The 26,027-nt window shown below is 42.2% G+C and overlaps 2 protein-coding genes across 7 annotated transcripts in view; one reads left to right on the top strand and one right to left on the bottom strand.

The window, feature by feature from the left end:
• pard6a (par-6 family cell polarity regulator alpha) overlaps positions 1–8,757 on the top strand; it is a 35,575-nt gene extending 26,818 nt beyond the window's left edge. Inside the window, exon 3 of the mRNA XM_064951937.1 lies at positions 4,967–8,757. Coding sequence (XP_064808009.1) covers positions 4,967–5,865 — 899 coding nt within the window. The 3' untranslated portion in view covers positions 5,866–8,757. The remainder of the gene's footprint in view (positions 1–4,966) is intronic.
• Positions 8,758–16,018: 7,261 nt separating this feature from the next.
• Positions 16,019–26,027, bottom strand: part of ranbp10 (RAN binding protein 10) — a 41,793-nt gene continuing 31,784 nt past the window's right edge. For 3 of the 6 annotated variants that reach the window (XM_064951931.1, XM_064951933.1, XM_064951936.1), the window contains 12 exons: positions 25,608–25,775; positions 25,396–25,418; positions 24,990–25,174; positions 22,832–22,944; positions 22,594–22,702; positions 21,417–21,565; positions 21,090–21,282; positions 20,793–20,932; positions 20,525–20,670; positions 19,507–19,618; positions 18,949–19,090; positions 16,019–18,720 (listed from right to left, as the gene is read on the bottom strand). In XM_064951931.1, coding sequence (XP_064808003.1) covers positions 18,960–19,090; positions 19,507–19,618; positions 20,525–20,670; positions 20,793–20,932; positions 21,090–21,282; positions 21,417–21,565; positions 22,594–22,702; positions 22,832–22,944; positions 24,990–25,174; positions 25,396–25,418; positions 25,608–25,775 — 1,469 coding nt within the window. In that variant the 3' untranslated portion in view covers positions 16,019–18,720; positions 18,949–18,959. Of the gene's footprint in view, positions 18,721–18,948; positions 19,091–19,506; positions 20,382–20,524; positions 20,671–20,792; positions 20,933–21,089; positions 21,283–21,416; positions 21,566–22,593; positions 22,703–22,831; positions 22,945–24,989; positions 25,175–25,395; positions 25,419–25,607; positions 25,776–26,027 lie in introns of those variants that run through there. The other 3 variants (XM_064951932.1, XM_064951934.1, XM_064951935.1) reach the window with 2 other exon arrangements.

Here is a 26,027-nt window from a genome sequence, read left to right as displayed (position 1 = left end):
TTTGCTTACTGGCCCTGCTAGGCTAGCAGCCACTGTGTTGAATGTGACTTTATTACGGTATTAAGAGGATCATATCCACTGCATCCTTTATGATATATAGTGGTCGTACGCCGATCTCCCAAAGGTATAACCAAACAGGCAGTAAAATCAGAATGCCAGAGTGGGAAAAGCTCTCTTTTCTTTCTCCATGGCCTCACTGAGGTGTTGACGACTTCCTGTTTTTCACCCTCTCAGCAGACAGTGCTCCTCATTACCACATCAAATGTTATTATTCACACAGGCTGAATACAACTTTACTGTGAAATACTTTCTTCCCAACGATGCAGTTAAATTGTTTTAATGGTAGCACGAGGAATAAAATACACAAGAATTAAGCTATATACAGGGAGTACCAGTACCAGATCAGTGTGAAGGGGTACGAGGTATTTGAGGTAGATATGAGGTAGATATGTACATAAAGGCAGTCACTGTAAAATGTCTGTTGTTCGTCCTCTCGATTTCCTGTCTGTTGCCCTTAGGCATCAGAATAGATGATGATGATGATAATAATAATGACGATGATGGTGGTGATGATGGTAATGAAGAACAGAGTAGCAGCAGTATGTGAAAGTGTGTGTGTACAGTATGTGTGTGTTGTTGACAAAATAGAGAGAATGAACAAATGTGAACGATGATGAAGGCCAGGGATGAAGGGCCGAGGCCCAGCATGATGACTCAATCACGATTTATGACATTGTTTGGATGGCTGACCATCTGTGGGTTATCACAGAGGTCAAACACACCTCATCTGTGGCTTTGTCCGGGGCGGGACGTTCCCACAGGACCCTGGGAGCACGGACACCATTGGAGGTGTGAAGGATTGGATTGTTTCAGGTGTTCATAAAGAGTTACCAATTTTGATATGTTTTATTGTACTTCTCTGGGTTCCTTTTTTACAGGGAAATGGTGTTCATCAGTTCAAAGAGGAGCGACACACGAGCGCAACCCTATCATACAGTTTTGAGGCGTGGTGAAAACTTCTCACACATTCTTGAATCTTATCTGCCTTTTGTGTTAATGTATTGTGCCACGCAAAGTGATGTAAATTAGACGATGGGAGATACTGGGATTTGGAATCTTAGAAGATTTTTTTTCATTGAACCTTTACTTTAACAGGGAAGACATTGAGACTTAGGTCTCTTTTCCAAATGCGCCCTGTATAATACAATATAAATATGCATATTATACACACAAAAAAGAATATATATATATATATATATATATATATACACACAGTTGAAGCCTTTGAGGCTTTGTGATGGCCACTCCAATACCTTGACTTTGTTGCTCTTAAGCCATTTTGCCACAACTTTGGAAGTATGCTTGGGGTCATTGTCCATTTGGAAGACCCATTTGCGACCAAGCTTTAACTTCCTAACTGATGTCTTGAGACGTTGCTTCAATATATCCACGGAATTTTCCATCCTCATGATGCCATCTATTTTGTGAAGTGCACCAGCCCCTCCTGCAGCAAAGCACCCCCACAACATGATGCTGCCACCCCCGTGCTTCACGGTTGGGATGATGTTCTTCGGCTTGCAAGCCTCCCCCTTTTTCCTCCTAACATAACTATGGTCATTATGGCAAAACAGTTCTATTTTTGTGTCATCAGACCAGAGGACGTTTCTCCAAAAAGTACGATCTTTGTCCCCCTGTGCAGTTGCAAACAGTAGTCTGTCTTTTTTATGGCGATTTTGGAGCAGTGGCTTCTTCCTCGCTGAGCGGCCTTTCAGGTTACGTCCATATAGGACTTGTTTTACTTTTCGCACCAAAGTACGTTCATCTCAAGGAGACAGAACGCATCTCCTTCCTGAGCGGTATGATGGCTGCGTGGTCCCATGGTGTTTATACTTGTGTACTATTGTTTGTACAGATGAACGTGGTACCATCAGGCATTTGGAAATTGCTCCCAAGGATGAACCAGACTTGTGGAGGTCTACACTTTATCTTCTGAGGTCTGGGCTGATTTCTTTTGATTTTCCCATGATGGCAAGCAAAGGGGCGCAGAGTTTGAAGGTAGGCCTTGAAATACATACACAGGTGCACCTCCAATTGACTCACATTATGTCAATTAACTTATCAGAAGCTTCTAAAGCCATGACATAATTTTCTGGAATTTTCCAAACTGTTTAAAGGCACAGTCAACTTAGTGTATGTAAACGTCTGACCCACTGGAATTGTGATACAGTGAATTATAAGTGAAATAATCTGTCTGTAAACAATTGTTATAAAAATGACTTGTGTCATGTACAAAGTAGATGTTCTAACCGACTTGCCAAAACGATAGTCTGTTAACAAGAAATTTGTGGAATGGTTGAAAATGAGTTTTAATGACTCCAACGTGTATGTAAACTTCTGACTTCAACTCCAACACTCACTATAAAAATATGCAAAAATCAGAAATATAGTGCTGTGAAAAACTATTTCCCCCTTTCTGATTTTTGCATATTTTTATAGTGAGTGTTATCAGATCGTCAACCAAAACCTAATATTAAATAAAGGGAACCTGCGTTTACAAATAACAAGAAAAATGAATACTTACTTTAACTATTTAAGCTATGCAACACTCAATTCCGCTTTGTGAAAAGGTAATTGCCCCCTTACACTCAATAACTGGTTTTGCCACCTTTAGCTGCAATGACTCCAACCAAATACTTCCTGTAGTTGTTGATCAGTCCCTCACATCACTGTGGAGGACCTTTGGCCCACTCTTGCAGAACTGCTTTAACTCAGTGACAGTTGTGGGTTTTCAAACATGAACTGCTCGTTTCACGTCCTGCCACAAAATCTCAATTGGGATTAGGTCTGGACTTTGACTAGGCTATTACAAAACTTCAAATTTGTTGCTTTTTAGCTATTTTTATGTAGACTTGTTTGTGTGGTTTAGATTGTCTTGCTGCATGACCCAGCAGCATTAAGTATGTAATTGTTGTGTTATTTGCATTACTGGGCATCTCAAGGCTGGGTTTCCCTTTGTGATCCATTATCGTCTGCAAGCCCTGCAACATCCGTCAGAGGCGGTGTAATAGGATTCCACCTTCCTCCTATATTGTCAATTTTGCATGTTTAATGTCTCGTCGGAGGTCCTAGTGAGCTTTTTTGTATGTGTCCATGTCCGTGTCCCGTTCTTTGTAAGTGGTAGCTCTAGCCTTTAGCCCAGCGAGGATATTCCCTATTATCCAAGGTTTTTGGTTTGGATACGTTCGTATTTAGCAGCAGACACTCTTCCTGGGTTCCAGGAAAATGAAAGCAGTTATACAATTTTAAAACCATTTACAATACATTCACGACAAATTTCACAACACATTAAGTGTATGCCCTCAGGCCCCTACTCTACTACCACATATCTACAACACATATAGCATAGCCACTGTGGGGGGGACGTTGTCTATGCACTTATTGATGAAGCCTGTGACTGATGTGGTAAACTCATCAATGCTATCGGATGAATCCCGGAACATATCTCAGTCTGTACTAGCTTCATCGGACCACTTCTGTATTGAGCGCTCCACTGATACTTCCTGTTTTGACATTTTGTCTGTTAACAGGAAGCAGGAAAATAAAGTCATAGTCTGATTTGCCTAAGGGAGGGTGAGGGAGGGCTTTGTATGCGTTTCTGTGGGATGAATAAAAGTGGTCTAGAGTTATCAGGGCCCCTAGTGGCACAGGAGACGTGTTGGTAGAACTGAGGCAGAACGGTTTGAAGTCTCCCCGCATTAGTCTCCGCCCACCAGAGCCACATCAAGACCTCTCCTACATATCTCTGTCTCTCTCTGAGGAACAGGTTCACATAGCACGCCCTTCTCCGCAGTTTAAAAATAACTTAAAATGTTCTCTCTTCTGCAGCGAGCATGGCTTGTCATTAGACTTGAGCCCTGAGTGGTTCCTCCCCATGCAGCTACCTGCCTGCTAGCACTAAAAACATGACTATGTCACCAGTGGATAAGTCAGGTGTGTGTGATGATGGATCTCGGCTGCCTGGTCTATTTCATCTTAACAGTGGGTACTGAAGCTGTGATTCATCTGCCTGCTATGTAATCTGATTCTGTTTTGCAATCTCTGACCCCTCAGTAGGGGCTGAGAGAGAGTTATGGAAATCCTCACTGTCCTTACACCTACCCCAGCAGCCCTGCTCCATCTCTCCATCTCTCAGACTCAGTCTGTCTCCGTCTGTCTATGGGGCAGGTTCTGAAATACTGTTCTCCTGTTGCCAGCAACCTCTGCTCTCAATCAGCACAGGGAAGATGTGAGTGAGAGAGACAGACAGGGAGATGTAGATAGAGGTGGAGTGGAGAGTAGGGAGTGGAATAGGAGAAGTGGGATAGAGGGCATTGGGAACCGTAACTATGAAAACAGTGTGGAATAGAGACTCAATGTTTTTGGAAATCCTACACTCAGCTCAGATTGTTGACATCATAAAAATTAGTATATAACTTCATAGGATCTCTATGGTTGACATAATATTGGATCTTAATGAATCTCTCGCAGAAAAGCCAAAAGAAACATACAGCAGGATAAAGTGAGACCACTGCATTCTATATCAATATGTGTATTTATATAGTAGGGAAATTAAACTTCCTTCTTGAGAGTTGAAAGGTGAGCTTTTTCCTGCTCTGAGCGTTTGAGATTGACGGTTTACACACGGAAAGACAGACGGAGGCATTGGAAAAGATTAGAGTAGATTTACAACCTGTGTCTCTCCACCTTTCACACTCTAAACTAACTCAATTTAATCCATGTCTTACCTTCAGGTTAGCTGTTGAAACCAGAAGGTGACATGATGACAGGATCTGATGCCTTTTTTTTTTAAACGGCAGAACATATTTCTATGTATTTTCTTATCCATGTTTGGAATGAACTGAGAACCTGGTGCTGCCTTGTCATACAGTATGATGTGTATTTCTGACATGGCTTCTCTGTCCTGTAGATGTGGATGAGCCTGTGGTCTTTGCCACCAACTCCCTGCAGAGGAGGAAAAAGGGTCTGGCAGGGTTGCGCCCGGCACAGCAGAAAACCAAACCAGGACTGATGATTGGCCATCCCCAGGACTTCCGGCAGATCTCCTCCATCATCGATGTCGACATCCTGCCCGAGACACACCGGCGCGTCCGCCTGCACAAGCACGGTACCCACAAGCCCCTGGGTTTCTATATCCGGGACGGGGTGAGCGTGCGGGTCACGCCTCAGGGAGTGGAGAAGGTGCCTGGTGTCTTTATCTCCCGGCTGGTACGTGGAGGCCTGGCTGAGAGCACAGGCCTGCTGGGGGTTAACGATGAGATCCTGGAGGTCAATGGCATTGACGTGGACAGCAAGTCTCTGGACCAGGTGACAGACATGATGGTGGCCAACAGCCACAACCTGATTGTGACGGTGAAGCCAGCCAACCAGCGCAATAACGTGGTTCTTCGAGGAAGCAAGGTCTCGGTAGGGGGGAACAGCTCCTCTGGATCCATAGGCTCCACCATCTCCCATGACTTGGCCCCCAGCCCCGCCTCTCAAAGTGTCAGTCACTATAGCAACAGTAACAGTGTGGCGGAGGGCGACAGCGACGAGGATGGAGACCTTATCATTGAGAGTGACATCCTGCCATACCTGCCCCACCACTGTGTGTCCAATGGTAATGGCAGCCACAGGGAGTTTCCATTGTCCTCGTCACTGGGGCAACGGCCCCTCCCCCACGGCATTTTCCTGCCCAGTAGTGGTTCTCTGTCAGACAGCAAGGCCTCTCTGAACTCCCTGACCACTCCTACTCACAACGGCAGCCCCACCAAGACCAGCAGCAGCCAGGAGAGCATGAGAGAGGATGGGAACATCATCACAATGTAAAACCTTGTCATAGTACTAATTTTACTAATGTGTTTAGGAGACATCAACAAGAGAAGACCAAACATGCACAGTTAGTCTCATGAGAAAAACAAGACAAATGACGAACATTAGCTGACCACAAAACAACACTTTTAGTTGTTACCTCACTACAGAAAACAACACACAACAATCATGCAGGCAATGATGATGACTTTGCCTTAAAAGTATCCGATGTGTATTCCATGCAACTAAACGCAGCGGAACTGCAGCCATCATGTAAGGAACTCAGTGGACAGTGTGGTGTCCAGCCTGAGAGCCTACTTACTACAACACACATGATAATGGCTGTCACCATCACCATACTGGAAGTGCCTTATGGCTTTCCGCTCAAATCGCCTTATATTTATCACTTTTATTTGACTTTCTAACAGGACCATCTGTTCAATTCTAGACAGTGTCATTGGGTGTCAGTGAAAAGGTGAATACTGGCAGGAGGAGAAGCAGACAATACTTCACACTCTATCTCACTGTGAGAGTCTGTGAGAGATATGTGATCTATGTGGACACAGTGTTAGAGACAACATGGTATTAGCCTACTTGATCCTGCATTCTGCAATGCTTCAATGTCCATACAGTGTGTTCTCTTCTGGGACTGTGACAATCACTGCCGGTTGTTAGCCTGCTTAGCTAACATACAATAGCTTTTATTCCTCTGTCCAGAAATCATGAAGTGTGTTCACATACAGCACATCTCGAAACATACATTACGTGTTCCCTCTTCTCAGTTACCACAAAGATGTCATGGCATTATTGTACACACAACACAACAAAGTCAAGTGAGGCTTTTACAATATGTGTGCTTGGATCCAAGGGCCCCTCTGACCTCCACAGGACAGAACAGGACAGGACTAAACATTTTATTCAGCCCTTGAACATCCTTACTCCCATTTGATACACACAGTTATGGCATATCATAACCTTCTATAGGAAAATATGTAACACTACTGTTAATCATCATGGTGTTAGTATAGGAAATAGGAGTGATATATGCTCCTCTGTCTCCCCCATGTCGATGTACATCATATTTATTTGACTTTTACATGCAGTAGCGACAAATGAAGCCTACGTTTACACATTGATGTGGGTAATGGGGCTGCGTCATACCAGTATATCTATCCAATTGATTCTGTCTCGGAACCATCTTCAAGAGAACACCACCTTTTTATCGCAACACGGGCAGTTTTCTCCTTTAATGTACTCCACAGCCACCAAGCATGTTCTTCATCTAAAATGTAGTCATATGGTTTGACCTCATGTTCGTATAGGTCAGTGGTTGACTGGAGTTACAGAGGTCCCAGGATGAAACATTAGACCCGGGAGAATTTCCCTGGCAGACTTGCTGTCTTGCTTTTAAAGAAGCCAATTCCATTTTGCTTCAGGACAAGGTTTCTCTCCCCTGAAAATTTGACAAAGAGTAAACACAACAGAAATAACATGGAGTGCTGTTGCTCCAGAAGGTCACGGCCTCTCATAGACCCAGCTGTCTTCAGGCCCACTTGTGACTGCCATGTTGTTGTGTAAAATAAGGAAATTCCTTTCATGTTTAAAAAGCCTACAACTCTGCACATTGGGACCTTGTTCATACACTTTACTCCATTCTTGATATCTACACCTGAGGGGCATGGCGAGGGAAGGAGGAGAGATTTCCTCTTCATTTGAAGGCCAAGGGTATCATCTTGCAGTGAGAGCTGTGAGGCAGACAGTCTCAAAACTCCAAGCTTATTGTTGTTGCATCTTACCCTCACTGCACCCGAACACAAGGGCCCCCTGACTCTGTTAGTACTGGACTGGAGGGAGAGCTGCCGGCCCTCACAGCTAGCAATGCCCAAGACCTCCAGGCTGGTTGGTGGGCTGTGTCTGGAGTGATCCATAGAGACAGAAGGAGCATCAGATGACCTACCACAACAGAGGGATAATATTGTGTTTTACATGGACATGATGTATTTGTAGGTCATCTCTTTCACTCTGGAACCAGCTGGAATAACACATAAATTCAATATCTGTCCATCTTAACGTTGACTTAGATTTTTGAATTGACCAATAAGACAGAACAAAACCAGCAGAGCATGAGGACCTCCTGTGGCCTGGTTGTTATTGTTTTACTAGAGCTGCAGTTGTATCCAGGTAGCATGATACATTCATTAACCTGATAATTATGTTGCTCACTTTAATATGGGGAGGGACAATTATTTATTCAAAGAGGAAAGAGGCCATCGTAAGATCACAGGTGTCAAACTCATTCCATGGAGGGCCGAGTGCCTGCATGTTTTTCACTCCTTTCCTGTACTTAGTTGATGAATTAAGGTCACTAATTAGTAAGGAGTTCCCTACACCTGGTTGTCTAGGGCTTAATTTAAAGAAAAACACAAAAACCTTCAGACACTAGGCCCTCCATGGAATGAGTTTGACACCCCTGTTGTAGAACATACAGCAGAATCACCTGTCTTCACAGATACAGTATATTGTCTTTTAATTTACTTATAGGAAACTGCTATCATCTATAACAGAAAAGCTACCACATACTGTACTGAATCATTTTTTTCATGTATGTAATTATGAAACTATAAATACAAATTAAAAATTATATAAGCAAGGGATTTTTTGATTAACTGGGAGATTTTTTGTAAAATAACATTTTATAAATGTGTAAAATATGGAGAGTATTTTTCTTATTCTTGTACATTTATTTGTATATGAGGATCCTGGAGAGGACATTTCTATTTCTTTGAGTACCGGGAACCAAACAGAGGAACAAAGTGTTTATATGCATCTAATGGGTCAGGGTGTACAATACTGTGAATGTGGTATAGAGATATGCTGATTATGAAATATTATAAAATATTATAAAAAATACTCCCATGTTGTTTTTTTGTGGTCACATAGGGCGAATTCACTCTGAATTCTTTACCTGTGGTCTTGCCCCACCTCTCTCATTCTCTCCCTCTCTCATTCTCTCTCTCGTGCTTCTTACAAAGGTGATTTGTGTCCCTTTATCATAACATTCCAAAGGCTGTTAACCAAATGGAGTCACACTACTACCACGACCCCTACCCAAACAAACCCCCAGCAACCCCTCCAGGTTATTAATTATGGAGGATATAATAGTGTCCCTCTCACAGACATTTAATTTCCTGTGACATATTATTTCAGTAATTTCCTATGCTTATGTATTTGTGTTTGAGCTGCAGTCAGCACTCACAGAGGCAAAAAGGATACTGCCATCCTTTTGGTTTGGCAATCCTTCATGCATCATTCTGGACATTACAGTATACATTCAAATCTGAGACACTAAAATGTCCCCGACGGAATAATGAATGTCTGTATCTTTGTGTTAAAATGTTTATTCAAGAAGCAATGATACAGTATGTGTCTTTGTCCCTTTTAAATTAAGGCATTTGTTTTGAGAATAGATCCCCCATGTCAACTCTCATTTCCTCCTTAATAGTCTCTCTCTCTCTCTCTCTCTCTCTCTCTCTCTCTCTCTCTCTCTCTCTCTCTCTCTCTCTCTCTCTCTCTCTCTCTCTCTCTCTCTCTCTCTCTCTCTCTCTCTCTCTCTCTCTCTCTCTCTCTCTCTCTCTCTCTCTCTCTCTCTCTCTCTCTCTCTCTCTCTCTCTCTCTCTCTCTCTCTCTCTCTCTCTCATAGATAATAAACAAAACAATAGACATTTAAAATGTCATATTATGCATACATACAGTGTTGTAATGATGTGCAAATAGTTCAAGCACAAAATATTTAAATATAGATTGTATTTACAATGGTGTTTGTTCTCCACTGGTTGCCCTTTTCTTGTGGCAACAGGTCACAAATATTGCTGTGATGGCACACTGTGGTATTTCACCCAATAGATATGGGAGTTTATCAAAATTGGATTTGTTTTCAAATTCTTTGTGGGTCTGTGTAATCTAAGGGAAATATGTGTCTCTAATATGGTTATACATTTGTCAGGAGGTTAGGAAGTACAGCTCAGTTTCCACCTCATTTTGTGGGCGGTGTACACATAGCTTGTCTTCTCTTGAGAGCCAGGTCTGCCTAGAGCAGCCTTTCTCAATAGCAAGGCTATGCTCCCTGAGTCTACATAGTCAAAGCTTTCCTTAAGTTTAGGTCAGTCACAGTGGTCAGGTATTCTGCCACTGTGTACTCTCTGTTTAGGGTCAAATAGCACTCTAGTTTGTTTACTCTGTTTTTTGGTTAAGTCTTTCCAATGTGTCAAGGAATTGTCTTTTTGTTTTCTCATGATTTGGTTGGGTCTAATTGTGTTGCTGTCCTGGAGCTCTATGAGGTCTGTTTGTGAACAGAGCCCCAGGACCAGCTTGCTTAGGAGACTCTTCCCTAGGTACATCTGTCTGTAGGTGATGGCTTTGTTATGGAAGGTTTGGGAATCTCTCTCTCGACTACCACTACGATCTCAGTAAAAAATCAAAATGAAAAAATCTATTGCAGTGAATCAAAAAGGTCCTGAACAATTATTGATAGATATTATTTCTCTTTCCACTGTTAAATTGCATTTATTTATATTTTCATGTTTTGTAGGTCACCTCGAACCCTTTGCACTACTGCCCTCTGCTGTCTGATACAGCAGTATCATGATGCAAGACCAAAGATATTGTATCAACAAACTGCATACATTGTGTCGCACAGTGTACACGCAATGATTGAAACACTGAAGAGATACATTTATGGTCCGTGCTATCGGGATCCTTGGGACATCGCTACCCCATTGACATTTAAAATGGTTAAGGTACGGGTTAAGGTTAGGTTAAAGGGCTAGTAAGTAAGCATTTCACTGTAAGGTCTACAGCTGTTGTATTCAGCGATTTTCTTTGCTGGGGGAGGGAGGAAAAAATATATAATTGCCGGTACTGAAGATGTCTATATAGGTCGGCTAATACAGGACTAATAAAGGTCCAGTACACTACTTTTGTGAAACTTTAACTAAATGTATTTGAGTGTTTACCAGCATTTGTATCCAGAGTCTTATAATTATCTCTACACAACAGTTATTCTGATAATATTTGTGGACTATGAAAATATTTAGCAAATGCAACTTATTTCTATGTGAATACTGAAATGGTCTATTCATTCCTTTTCCCTTTTAGTAGACGCTCTTCCAGAACAACTTACAGTAATGAGTGCATACGTTTTCATACTGGTCCCCCGAGGGAATCGAACCAACAGCCCTAGCATTGCAAGCACCATGCTCTACCAACTGAACTACATCATCACATCACAACAAACCACTTGATGTCTCAATGTACTCAGTTACTGTATTGGTCATTGTTTTTCTTCATGGTGATGGTCTACAGGTGCAAACCTAGAGGACCAGCCTATGTAAATACAGTAATATACATTTACATTAAGTGGTGTGTAAGGATGGTAAATTAACACTGTATAAAAAGTGGTTGTTTTCCATGTTATTTGATCAAGATTTTTATTTTATGTTTTGTGTCTTTGCCCATAACTTTGCATATTTTGATGTACATGTTTGAGGACAGGGTGTTGTTCTTTGTGGATTCCATTAGAATGACATCACAGCGAAAGGGACAGGGTTTTGTTCTTTGTGGATTCCATTAGAATGACATCACAGAGAAAGGGACAGGGTTTTGTTCTTTGTGGATTCCATTAGAATGACATCACAGAGAAAGGGACAGGGTTTTGTTCTTTGTGGATTCCATTAGAATGACATCACAGAGAAAGGGACAGGGTTTTGTTCTTTGTGGATTCCATTAGAATGACCTCGCAGAGAAAGGGACAGGGTTTTGTTCTTTGTGGATTCCATTAGAATGACATCACAGAGAAAGGGACAGGGTTTTGTTCTATCTGGATTCCAATAGAATGACATCACAGAGAAAGGGACAGGGCAACAACTCTTACAATTCCAACTATTGAATCCTGTAAGATACTGTTCTTAATTCTACAATTACCAGAAATGCTGAATTGTTTTGGGGCCCATGCTAAAGACTGGTCTGCTTGGTCTGCTAATACTAGTAAACGCCTAGTGCACTACTTAAAAATAAAAAATAAACATTTTTTTACTAATATACACTGCTCAAAAAAAATAAAGGAAACACTTAAACAACACAATGTAACTTCAAGTCAATCACACTTCTGTGAAATCAAACTGTCCACTTAGGAAGCAACACTGATTGACAATAAATTTCACATGCTGTTGTGCAAATGGAATAGACAACAGGTGGAAATTATAGGCAATTAGCAAGACACCCCCAATAAAGGAGTGGTTCTGCAGGTGGTGACCACAGACCACTTCTCAGTTCCTATGCTTCCTGGCTGTTGTTTTGGTCACTTTTGAATGCTGGCGGTGCTTTCACTCTAGTGGTAGCATGGGACGGAGTCTACAACCCACACAAGTGGCTCAGGTAGTGCAGCTCATCAATGCGAGCTGTGGCAAGAAGGTTTGCTGTGTCTGTCAGCGTAGTGTCCAGAGCATGGAGGCGCTACCAGAAGACAGGCCAGTACATCAGGAGACGTGGAGGAGGCCGTAGGAGGGCAACAAACCCAGCAGCAGGACCACTACCTCCACCTTTGTGCAAGGAGGAGCACTGCCAGAGCCCTGCAAAATTACCTCCAGCAGGCCACAAATGTGCATGTGTCTGCTCAAACGGTCAGAAACAGACCCCATGAGGGTGGTATGAGTCCCTGACGTCCACAGGTGGGGGTTGTGCTTACAGCCCAACACCGTGCAGGACGTTTGGCATTTGCCAGAGAACACCAAGATTGGCAAATTCACCACTGGCACCCTGTGCTCTTCACAGATGAAAGCAGGTTCACACTGAGCACATGTGACAGACGTGACAGTCTGGAGACACCGTGGAGAACGTTCTGCTGCCTGCAACATTCTCCAGCATGACCGGTTTGGCGGTGGGTCAGTCATGGTGTGGGGTGGCATTTCTTTGGGGGGCCGCACAGCTCTCCATGTGCTCGCCAGAGGTAGCCTGACTGTCATTAGGTACCAAGATGAGATCCCCAGACCCCTTGTGAGACCATATGCTGGTCCGGTTGGCCCTGGGTTCCTCCTAATGCAAGACAATGCTAGACCTCATGTGGCTGGAGTGTGTCAGCAGTTCCTGCAAGAGGAAGGCATTGATGCTATGGACTGGCCCGCCCATTCCCCAGACCTGAATCCAATTGAGCACATCTGGGACATCATGTCTCGCTCCATCCTCCAACGCCACATTGCACCACAGACTGTCCAGGAGTTGGCGGATGCTTTAGTCCAGGTCTGGGAGGAGATCCCTCAGGAGACCATCCACCACCTCATCAGGAGCATGCCCAGGCATTGTAGGGAGGTCATACAGGCACGTGGAGGCCACACACACTACTGAGCCTAATTTTTACTTGTTTTAAGGACATTACATCAAAGTTGGATCAGCCTGTAGTGTGGTATTCCACTTTAATTTTGAGTGTGACTCCAAATCCAGACCTCCATGGGTTGATAAATTTGATTTCCATTGATAATTTTTGTGATTTTTGTCAGCACATTCAACTATGTAAAGAAAAAAGTATTTAATACGAATATTTCATTCATTCAGATCTAGAATGTGCTATTTTAGTGTTCCCTTATTTGTTTTAGCAGTGTATATTTTTTATTCACATTTTTCAAGGGGTGCTGAAGCACCCTCAGCACCCCTACTTCCCACTGCTAATGGTAGGGGTTAAGGTTAGGGTATGGACAACCCAAGGAGGCAGGATTGCACTGACTATACATTGTCTTTCCAACTATTCAGCCAAGTTTATCACACATGCTGCTACATCAGCCTGGCCTTTCCCGCCTTTAGGTTTCTGTGTTTACTTTTATCATTTGATCACAATGTCATTCTCTGACTACAGAGAAAATTGATCAAAACAAAAGCAAGCTAACCTAAATATGGCACCAAATAATCAGACAATTAGAAACTACTGAGTTCCTAGAAGTATTTAAAAAGGTACTTTCAACGTGCGTGAATTTGCTATGATCTTACTTGCCACTGTTTTAGCGGTTTCCGAAAACTAGCTAACCATGTCTGATCTGAACAATCACCCAGGACTATAGTATGAGCCTATTAACTAATTCACCTATTTCATGATTAATATGCCACTGCAGTGGAGCGATGATCAACTGCATGTGTTTTATGAAAATGAAGTGAAAAAGAATGTGGACCTCTCCATTTCTACAAAACGGCTTTAAGATGGTAAGGTGAGTGCCTGCATTTCCCTCCCCCCATGTAATCCATTACATCTCCAATGCATTTGTGATATTATGCATGTATGACATGTATTCTACGCAGGAGGTCCAGAACAGACATATTTCAACACCCAGACTTCTGTAGTCACAGAGATGAGAGAAGATGACAAGGAATTGTCCAGCTGCGCGTGGAAGGTCCCTTGTGAAGAGAGAAACAGCTGAGAGCACAAAGCCCCCTGCACATGCTATGACAACAATTGTATGCCATTTCTATTATATTTTTGTGGTTTTCATATAGGCTACTACTGACATTGTTTAAAAATTATTTGGGATGTTTTTGTTCACCTATAGTGTTCCATAAAATATGTCCATAATAATGTTTGCTATTTTAGTGCATTTTCATAAGTTGAACTGACTGTTTCTCAGTCAGTTATAATGTATCCGTTTCTGTCCTGTGCTTTTCCCACCCGCTTAGGCTTTCCTATAAAAAGGACAGCAACAGACCTATGCAACTACATCAACTTCAGCATTCCAGAGCCAGAAATTCAGCCTCAAGTTTCCCTCCCTCCTCTGAATCATTTAGCTACCTCTGAAACTCAAGAGTCCTGCATGAAAGTGTTTGATAAGAACACCACAATGGTAGCCTCTGCCATGTCCCAAACAACCGGATGTTCCAGTTTCTTTTATGCCTGCTACATTATGTTACAACGGTAACAGGTAGGCCTCCGGAAATCCAGAAGCACATTCTAACAGTTGAGAATTAGTCTAACAAGTGTGGAAGGACCACCAGAGGGCAGGCTGGGCTCACGGATAGTAGCCCAACAAGGCATGGGAGACAAGTTAACCAGAGGCAATTAAGCACAGCTGACGGTACTAATGACATACTCTCCTTCCCCTATAAGAGAGAGAATGGAACCAGCAGAGAGGAGGGGGGCAATCTATCTCTGGAAGATGGCCACCAAGAGGAGCTATCCAGGAAGAACCACTAAAACGGTGACAATCCCGTGACTTTTTGTTGTAGTTTAAAGATAATCCTATTGTGTTCTTGTTTCATCTGGAGAAGAAGTATGTTTTCCTTGGAAGATTTTCATTGATTATGTTGGATTGTTTTTGTTGACCAAATGCCCTCAATAGAGAACTGTGTTCAATCAAGAAAACCTACTCCTGACTCGTTTATTCCACCTTCCCGCTTTAGAGTGACGCCCAATTACTTGGTCCGCTCACACAAGACAATTTGGTCTAAGGGTTATTTAGTTGTGCAATATTCTGGCCCTGGATTCACCTGTAGAGCCGATATACAATGCAACACTTATTTGATGAGACAGCAGCCTAACAATTTACTGATTATTTCAGGATCAAGATGATGTGTCGAAGGAAGCTCTCTAAAGGACAAGATCCTTTAATCTCTGCAATATTAACATGCCGCGTCCTCTTTCCACACATCCCACCCCTCAAGTCACTTCTGACTAACCCCTCAACGTCTTGAATTACTGAAAGTGTAGTGTCGTGAGTTGACAAAAACGTATGTCAAGGACACATTTTTATATTTTGTTGACGTGTGACTCAGCAATTAATAATTTATCCACCTGCTCTTTAGTTTATTAGTGATTTAAGTAGTAGCAATAACCAGTACGGGGCACTAGTGTGCTGTTAACCACACACTTTTCTACTCAACAGTTGGAACCATGATACTGTATATATAAGCCAGATGTTTTGTGAGTATGATGTTTACTGCTCATTTTGTTTTTCACTTTTGTATATTATCTACTTCACTTGCTTTGGCAATGTTAACATGTTTCCTATGCCAATAAAGCCCCTTGAATGAATTGGTTTGTCAAACAACGTAGGTATGTAATACGTGTTTGTTTTTCAACCTCAAGTCACCATCACTCGAAAGCAGGATGTCCACAAAATAATGACAAGACCAAAAAAAGTATGCTTATGGATGTGTATTTTAATAAAAATAATTCTGTCAAAATAAAACAGAATACAATTTCTTTATCATGTTTCCAGTACATAGGTATGTTTTTTAAAATTATAATTTCTTTTTTATATTGTTTAAGGTTTTAAAAGTTTCATGCTAAGTACAGGGTAACTCATTTCACAAATGCTAAACTCAATATGAAATTTAAATCATAATAGAAGTATATTGTGCACAGCTTGTTTTCAATTCCTAATTCCATTACCTTTGCCTCTCCATTTGAAGCATGGATAGCTCCAAAGGCCAATTTAAAACAGAAAAGGAAAACTGGGAGGTTGTTTGCTAGAGTAGGTGTGTCTATAAAAGTCCCAGGAGAAGCTTAACAGATTCCTCCCTTTCTACACACACATCCCTATATATTAGTCAAGTTAAAAATTCTACTGTATAATGAATTCTCTTAAAATGGAAATATACATTTTGGGTGGCTATTCTATTGAGTTCAAAAAGCCATTTGCTGTTTTTGAAAGAAACCAAGAGATACATGATTTGCTATAATGTCAAGCTATTATCAATACCTATCTGCTGTCTGCTTCCAATATTGAAAGCCTAGGACTGGTTGGATTCTGAATGACCATTAAACAGAATAGTGAAAACCCATGTGAACGGATAGGGCCGTCTAGAGACTTAATTAACTGAACAACATGAGTTAAAATAACTCATTTGATTCCAACATGGGTTACGATGTGTATAGGTATGCTTCAAAAGACGGTACGCCCCAGTATGTCAGTTGACTCTCACAGGTTTTGGATAAGGTCATGAGGCCCTTTCTTTTGCTTCCTACTGCAATACAAAAGAGGACCCTCACAAGTAAGTGAAGGTATTTGTTCTTGTTTTTCACATATTTTAGCAAGTATAAGCCCATGATGCAGATAGATGTGCAAATGTAAAGATTGTGTAAAAAAAATATAATAATCCAAATGGCCTTTGTGAACAATGTTAAGGGATATTAAAGTCTACCAAACACTAATAACAAGCTGCAAGCTGATGATTTCTACTCCCACCAGCCCTTTGCTTCACAAACATGCTTTACATGATTGTCAAAAAGTGAACGAAACACAATGCAATATGTCTAACAGGTGTAGGGGATGTCAATATCAATCTCATGATGGCCAGCAGCAAATCTGAAACATAAATGTAATATAATCTGCTAAACTACATTCAACAAACAGTGGAGCGCCTCTTGCTGGCTGGCTGAAATACTGGGTTAATACATCAATGATCAACATTTGTGCCAAGAGAACATATGTTAAATATAAGAGAATACATACTGTAACAAAAAAGACCAAAACACATTCAACTGTGAATACAATGAACAAAAACAAACAAGAAACAAAGTTGTGGCCACATTTGTAAAAATGACTGGGTCTGTGTGAGAAAAATAGAACTGCAAGAAAGCCAGAATAAGCATGTTGGCAATGATAAGACAATGGTCTTTCAAAGCACTAATATGAAAAGACTGATAGACTGACTGTGTGGAATAAGTGTGGCAACTGGCAAGTACCATTGGTTATTAGAAAAGTTGGTCAAATTAAAAGCCTTGTATTTGGAAAATAGTTCCACTTTTTTATTCAATATATCATTATATTGTATATATTCAACATGACTTCATAAAAGGTATCTTCAATACAATTAGCAAGTAAAAACCAGGGAGTGATTTCCAAATTCAATTACCCAAGCACACCCAAGTCTGTGTGTTTTTACTGTGTGCAAGTACAAAGTAAAAGTGTAGTGTATTTCCAATCAAGTGTCTCCACTAGTTTTATATGTAACATAAGGCAGCCCAACACAGGCAACCCAATTCTGATCTTCTTTCCACTAATTGGTCTTTAGACCGATCACATCAGATCTTTTTCAGCACTGATCTGATTGGGTCAAAAGATGTATTAGTGGCCAATTAGTGAGAAGAAAAAAAATCTGAATTGGGCTGCCTGTGTAAACTCAGCCTATGTTACACATCAAACTAGTGGAGACACTTGATTGGAAATACACTACACTTATATTGAAACTCCGAAATGAATCAGTGTCATTATTTCATTTGTGCTAACATCTGGGGCTTTAAGGTGACCAGCGGGTTAGTGGCTTCCAGCCACGTGCAGTCTCAGAATCAAATTCAGACCTTTAACTTTCAATTAAATCCATTTTTGGAGTACTAAGGCATACTAAGAAGTAAGATTTTGAGCCAAAAGAATTCTGGTCCTCTTTCTACAATATCTCATACTGAGATGACATAAGTCCTGTGAAAGTTCTGAATGAGAAACCAGAGTATTTTGCTTGGTAACGACAAAGCATGCCAATGTGAATTTATTTGATATGATGAACATCTTTAAAATACTGTGTAGGGAATTCAAATCCACTCATAAAAACAAAAACGGAATTCGATTATTTTTTTCAAGATGAGCACAACAAAACTGACCAAATAAAAACTTGAAAATGACTATATAAACAGAATAATAATGAATTATCTTTAAATAGTGTCACACATTTTGTATTTGATAATACTAAATTAAAAACAAGCTTTCTCCTCATGTTCTACTCATTCCCCTGCACATCCTGCTTCTGCCAAATGGCAAGCGACACACCAATTCAAACACATGATCTCCTCAGTCATCTGGCAACCCATTGGAAAGTAATCTTCTTTGTAGTCCTGAACATTGCCTTAGGGATGAAAGAAACCATTTTGGAACTCCTGTATTGTAATCTGTTCAACCCCATTTCTGTACTCCAAACTGTAACCTTTACAATCCTGTTTGATAATGTTGATGATAACAGCATGGGCCATGTGTAGTCAAAAATGTTCCATAAACGTTCCCTATAGGCTCAATAATCATTGAAATGATGCTAGAAGGGGAGGGTCGTTATGTGTGGGTGTCCGTGCAGACTCACCTGGACTGGGGCTAGTGCAAAAAGCTGTCAACTCTGGCGAAGGAACAGGAGCCTGAGCGGACCCTGGCCATGAGCTGGACACACTCTGTGGCCTGACCTACAGCCAGCATCAGAGGGGGCTGCTTAGGCAAGTTCTGAGACTCTGAGGGGTCAAAAGACAACACTGGGATCATCAGTGTGTACATTAACGAAGCATGTGCGACTCAGTAGAGGTTGCTGAGGGGATGACGGCTTATAGTAACGACTACAATGGAGTCTATGGAATGGTATCGAACACATCAAATGGAACACATCAAAGACGTGGTTTCCATGTGGTTGATACCACTCCATTCCAGCCATTATTATGAGTGGTCCTCCCCTCAGCAGCCTCCACCGGTGTGACTCAAACCTGTACATGGCAACATGTACAGCGTGTTTCATTAGACGAGAGTTAACACACACTCACAAGCCCAACAAAACGTGTTGGGCATCATTGTAGAAAAATAACTTGTGAGCGGGAGTAAAACAAACATCTACAGTGTGCTTTCATGACATTGTGTGTGTGAAACTTAGCCTTACCCAAGATGGCGCTGTTGAGAGCAGAGCAGATATTTTCTCTCTGCATTGGGTCTAGCTGTTGCCCAACTGGGCAGTTCCAGGGATCTGAATACGCTAATAGACTGAATGCATCCTGTAGTAAAAAAGAGAGGGAGATAAAGAAAACATTGTGACCAGTTCAAGCAGAATAGCCCATTAATGACTATGATTTGGAAGCATTAGAATGGTCTGTGGTAAACCGAGGGAACATCATTAGACCAGGGGTAGGCAACTACCTTCAGCCGCAGGACGTTTTGTTGTTGTCAGAGTGGAGAGTCGGGGGGCCGGAACATAATTAGAATAATTTGTCACACTGGAAATTGACCACAACTAAGCCTAAAAAGAGATTGTATTTGAAAATAACAATCATTTTATACCTTTAATTACATTGAGACACAATCACACATGTCTATTGGAAACAGATTTCCTAAATTAAACACATTTTTAGCTGAATTCCTGGGGGTTTACAGTCTTTTCTGACCAAAAACGAAAATATATATTTTTTACAAAAACGTTGGGGGGGCCAACAAAAAAACCTCTTGCGGGCCTGTTGCCGACCCAATGGCCATATACAAGTAGATGTGTGTAAACAGCTCAGAGGGGAAAGGGAATACTTAGTCAGTTGCACAACTGAATGCATTCAACTGGAATGTGTCTTCCATGTTTAACCCAACTCCTCTGTATCAGAGAGGTGCGGGGGTCTGCTTTAATCGACATCGTCGGCACTCGGGAGCAGTTGTTGTTCGGGGTTAACTGCCTTGCTCAAGGGCAGAATGTCAGATTTTTCCACCTGACCGGCTGGGGATTCGAACCGGTTACTTGCCCAACGCTCTTAACCACTGCCACCCTTGGAAATCCTGCAAGTCATTGTATTGCAGCATAACAAAACATGCCCCAGGGCGGTGGTTGACAACTATATAATTTGTGAGTCATAGTCACACAGTGTACCAGTCTTATTTTGTGTGAAACCTCCCAGGCCCGTCTCCCCCCCCCCCGGTACCTGCAGCATCTTCTTGTGCGTGGCGTTCTTGCCGTATTCCCGGCACAGCTGCTCGTTGAGGCCCTGCAGCTCGCGGCCAAACTGGATCATCCTCTCTGTGGCTGCCTGGTTCCCTCCACACAGCTGTCTGGAGGCACAGCTGTCTTCTCCAAGGAAGGAGACACACACACACAGGGTCAGAGGCCAGCCGCGGACTGAGAGTGTATTATTTTACACTTGCACCTGACAATTAAAATAGGAAGCGTGTGTGTGTGTTAAGCGCCTGTACCTGCCACTCCGTTGCCCAGGCTGCCGTCCTCAGCCTGCAGGATTTCTTGATGCTTGTAGGTGCCGTTCATGATCCGAGTAGAGGAGTTCTCCGCCACCCCATTAGTGTAGTGCTCTGCCTCAATCTCCATCTCACTGTCACTGCAGAGGACCCAAGTCAGGTTAACTCATCCATACAGAACATCATTATACCACAGATGGTTTTCCTCTCTCTCACATTCACGGACACAGATGACAGACACCCCAGTAAAAACAGAAATACATTACTAAACAGAGGAACCCTTGCCTTGCCACACACCTGGTCTCCTGGTTGCTGGTGCCACTGTGAGGCTGGGACTTGGTGGAGTCAGTGGAGTTGGACTCAGAGTAGTTAACAGAGGAAGGGGAGGAAGAGGAAGAAGAGGAGGCAGAGCTGACACCAGGGTACTTGTTGTGGCTCTTGTTCTTGTTGGGAGGGGTGACCCCGTTACTGCATGTTGGGCTGTCTGCTCCTGGAGTGGACAGAGAGCCAGGGTGAAACAGATGCAAAGAGATAAGAGAGAGGATTGTGTAACACACTACGTGGATGGATAGGTAAGTAGGGGTGTGTAGGGTGGATAGGTGGATTTGCAGGCGTTTTCCTTACCTGCGCTGTGCAGATGGGGGTTGGTGGCTCCATGTCGGGGGCTCAAGCTGGGGGAGCCAGGGTAGCTGTCCTGGGACTTGGGGGAGCGGACACTGAAGCATCGTACCTCACTGTCTGTACCGTTCACCATCTCCACAAACTGCCGACACCTGGGAGGGACGGGCAACTATTAATCTGCCTGACATTCACTCTATTTTGACACTCAAACAAATGGCTAACACCCTCGCCTTCTTTGCACTAACACTCACACTTGTCTTTTCATACTAGCTCTGATTTTTCAGATAACTGCTGTATTAAAGAAAAATGTACTTGACTGGACTACGACTGCGGAAATGGATGCACTGAGTCGCTATGGATAAGAGCATCTTCTAAATTACTTGAAATGCTTCTTTATTAGTCTCACCGATATCATTCACAACCACTCCACTATCCATCTAAGAGTCTCATCACGCCTCTACAACCTATGTCTAACATTGTTTATCCAGGAATACATTGTACTGTCAGATATCAACCACTACATTTTGCTTCTGTCTGATATCTCATGCAGTCTGAACACAATTGTTATTGCAATACTTCAATTGCTTTCAGAGGTCGGCAAAGGTGTGGCCACGTAAGATCACGTCTTTGTACCCTGAAATATATAAATGCAACAGAAACAAGTCAGACTGGTTCCAGAGTATGAGTATCTGGCTTTATGGATACATGTCATTACCATTGGATAAATGTCAAACAGATCAGCAACCGCTCCGCTCACTCCTCTTCCATGACAAAATGGAGCAACAGGCATGACCAATCAAACCATGAGTTCCCTCAGCGGCAGCAACTGCGACCTTGTGCTCACCCTGCCCCCTCTCTGTGTCACGCTCCTCTATTGCTACAGCAAGCTCCTTTCTACCTCTATAAGAGACATAAATACTGGCCTTCTTGCTGTGTGTCTGCTTCTCATCGGATCACAGTATTTATTAATCTAATGTCTTGGTGCCATAAACACACAGCTGGGAAGCAGGCCACAGCTTTACTGCTAAGTGCTTCTAGGGTTGTATTGCATGTGACGGAGCCTGCAAAAGCATTACAAGACCAGCAGTGCGTATCTAAGCCCCACAATTCCAATACTCCTCCATTTAGCCCTTCAATAAACACTCATAAGAGTCCCATAGTTGGGTTCAAGGCTGCTCACTTCAACATGAACAGTAAATTGGAGTTGTGTTCAAGGAGCCCAGGGTACAGCTGCTGTGTGGCTTCGATGGCCTCGCCAACCCTCCCTGCCAATACCAGCTTCTGTATTCCTGTTGAAAAAAATATGCATGTTACCATTAAAAACTGATTGGATGGATGACTGTGGGGAAAATTAATGACAGTGATTGGTCTTCAGTGTTTGTGGTATTGTCAGCGTGGAGCCTTTGTGTGGTTCTCACTCTGTCTGTTCTTTATGGAGGTCTGGTCCTCCTGGATCAAGGTTTCTGTAGCCCTGGCAAAGGCTGTGGCTGTGGCACAGTACCCATGATGCACCAGGTAGGTGGATACCATGCTGAAAGAATCAAAGACATGGTTTAGCCTTACAGTAGTACAGAGAAAGACAAAGTAGTCTGTTAGGGTGGGTGATAAGTAGGGCTGTGGCGGTCACACAATTCTGTCAGCTGGTGATCGACAGCTATTTGCTTGACAGTCTCACAGTAATTGACCGTTAATTAACATAAACACATTTAGCATCTCCAGGCTTCCACAGTGGCCTACAAGCCACTGATGCTGATCTTGGGAACATCAACATTTAAAAAAGTAAAATAAATCTATGTAATATAGACTACACCTTCACATTAAATCCTTTATTTATTATAGAGAGGTCTAAAGAAGCATGATATGAAGAAAATGTAGTCTATTTCAGAAGAACATAATAGCATACTCAGAGTTCTCCATATGTTAGGTCCTGATGTGGCTATGCCAAAATGTCTGTGGGCTACACTAGTTAATTTAGCAGACAATATTTACTTTGAATAATTTTATAGTATGAAGAATACAATTCAACAAAGCGGAATAAAATAGAAATTATATTTTCTCCAAACGATTTGTGGGTGTGTGCAGATGCGGCTATTCTGTGTTGAGCGTTTAACAAAGAAATAGGTACTCCTATATGCTTAATTTAGAGGTTACAATGTAAATTTACAAACATTGGGCTATATGTTTTGATTTTTAATACATTTTAAGGTTGCATGATGAGATTCTAATGATGATTTGAAAAACGTTGCTAGAAAGGCATGAGCTCTGATAGTTTTTTGAGCAGGTTGTAACACTCCACTAGTCTCATTCACAATTGGAGAAGCACTTCATAACAGCTAGAGTTTCACGCGGCATCCCCTTTGTGTGGCCATAATGCACCCTAAAAAATGCCATGACTTTTGCGGCCAGCGGACGTTGTGCCCTTCTCCCGGAGTGCTGCTCGCTCCATCACGTGATCGGGTCTTTCTCACAGGCTGCAAGTGAAGAGAGACACATCGGGGACGCAACTGGGCGCCTCCTTATCAAATTCAGAGGTGCATATTGAAGATGTTGGAAGAACTGTCCACATTTACTTTTCGTCAGCCAACAAGATGAGTAGGCCTAACAAACAGCAAAAGCACTAGCCTATGTCAATCTACTATCCCCTATAGTACAACAGGTCGACCTATTCTATTCTGTGTAAGAAATAAATATTAGTCTGGGACAGTTGTGGGATGAGATAGATCCCAAATTAATACAACCACATGGCACTAGGCTATAAGCGCGAATGTTCAATTAGTAGAAAACACAATCATCAAAAATGACCGCAAACGCAATTATGCATGTAATGCTTTTATTATAAAAGGAGCATTTTTATGGTGAAAATTATCTTCCCCAAACTCGAAACTCACATGCTGCTTATATATGCCAGTTAGGCTCTACACCCCTTGTAAAGCAGATTAATATGCTTAATTATATTAAGTTATTTGGCCACTTTAGTTGTGATACAAACCTCATTAAAACATATAGGCCTATGGGCTAGGCTACTTGAGTTGTGATACAAACCTCATTAAAACATATAGGCCTATGGGCTAGGCTACTTGAGTTGTGATACAAACCTCATTAAAACATATAGGCCTATGGGCTAGGCTACTTGAGTTGTGATACAAACCTCATTAAAACATATAGGCCTATGGGCTAGGCTACTTGAGTTGTGATACAAACCTCATTAAAACATATAGGCCTATGGGCTAGGCTACTTGAGTTGTGCGACTAGGATTCGAAAAAGTTGCAAAAAAAGGTTTCTTATGCTGGGCATCATTCACGAGTGATAATATATCATTCACAAGTGATAGGCTGATATTGTCACCCATCAGACTATTGTTGATTTAATCTAGTCGTTACATATACTACATAATATATGTTTGGTAGGCTATTAATGACCATCAGCAGCATCAGAGCTTGGAGAAGCCTAATTACGGTGACTAAACGGTCACGTGGAATTTGACAACCTTCATTACTTGTGACCGCCGGTGTGGTGGTAATACAGTCACCGCAACAGCCCAAGTGATAATTGTGGTGTGGGTATGGATCCCTTACTTCTGAAGCACTGCCTGCCACTCTCCCAGTCTCTCTCCGATGGGGAAGCGGGCGATCATGCCGTGGATCTTAGCCCTCCATTCACTCATATAGTCCTCAATGTCAAACACAAAGGGCTGCTGGCCAAAGTTAGCATCCACAATCTCTCCTGGAGTCTGCAGGCCCACTGTGGGGTAAAGGTTGGGCTGTGGGTAAAGGGAGAGGTGTGAAAACACATTCCCCCTCTGGCCATAATAGGAAGAACTTGCCATTAATTTTGATCACTTGATAATTTGATGGCATGGCAACCGTGAATAATGTAGGACTTTTACATCATCACCACTAATGGAAGCAGCAAAGCTACCACTACTGATTGCAACAGAAGGCCTTGACATTGAACATGTCCAAATTTCAGTGTAATACTCACAGGGAGATCTGTAAAGGCTACACCTGGAGAACAAACAGAGAGAAAAGTGTTAATGGACTGGAAGAAATTGAAAATGTTATAATCTGCAACCAAGTAAACAGAATCGTATAAATTGCCTGGGAACATTTCAAATTGTTGAAGCATATTTTAATTTCATATAACAATTAAACTTGGATGTTTTTTACCCTGCACTGTTGGTGCGCAGTTCTCACCTAGACTGATGCCGTTCTTGGTGTAGAAACAGGTGTTGTTAATTAGGTTCACACAGCAGCCAATCACATCGCCTGTGGTGAAGGTTGGTCCATATGGTTGGCCAGTCCCTGAAGAACAGAAGGAGTGTCCGTCGTCGCCATGGTAACCATATGAGTGCTTGTCCCAACCTGGGATAGGAAACAAGGCAGAAGTGATTAGATGAAATCTAGACCCATGGTATGAATATTGAATATTACACATGAACAAACTGGAGGAAACGACAGAGAAAATCAAGGCATATTGAACGAACACTTTCACATATCAAATCTAGCTAGATTAATATGCATCAGGTCATGGATAAGGCAGTGCTTCTCATACATTTGAGGGGAAGGAGTGAGATGGGTGACCCCAGTAGTGTGATGAGTAATATAATCCCCATA

The sequence above is a fragment of the Oncorhynchus masou genome, chromosome 31, assembly GCF_036934945.1.
Source record: "Oncorhynchus masou masou isolate Uvic2021 chromosome 31, UVic_Omas_1.1, whole genome shotgun sequence".
NCBI classification, from domain to species: domain Eukaryota; kingdom Metazoa; phylum Chordata; class Actinopteri; order Salmoniformes; family Salmonidae; genus Oncorhynchus; species Oncorhynchus masou.
Note: the sequence above shows the minus strand (reverse complement) of the source record. Positions and strands in the feature narration are given on the sequence as shown.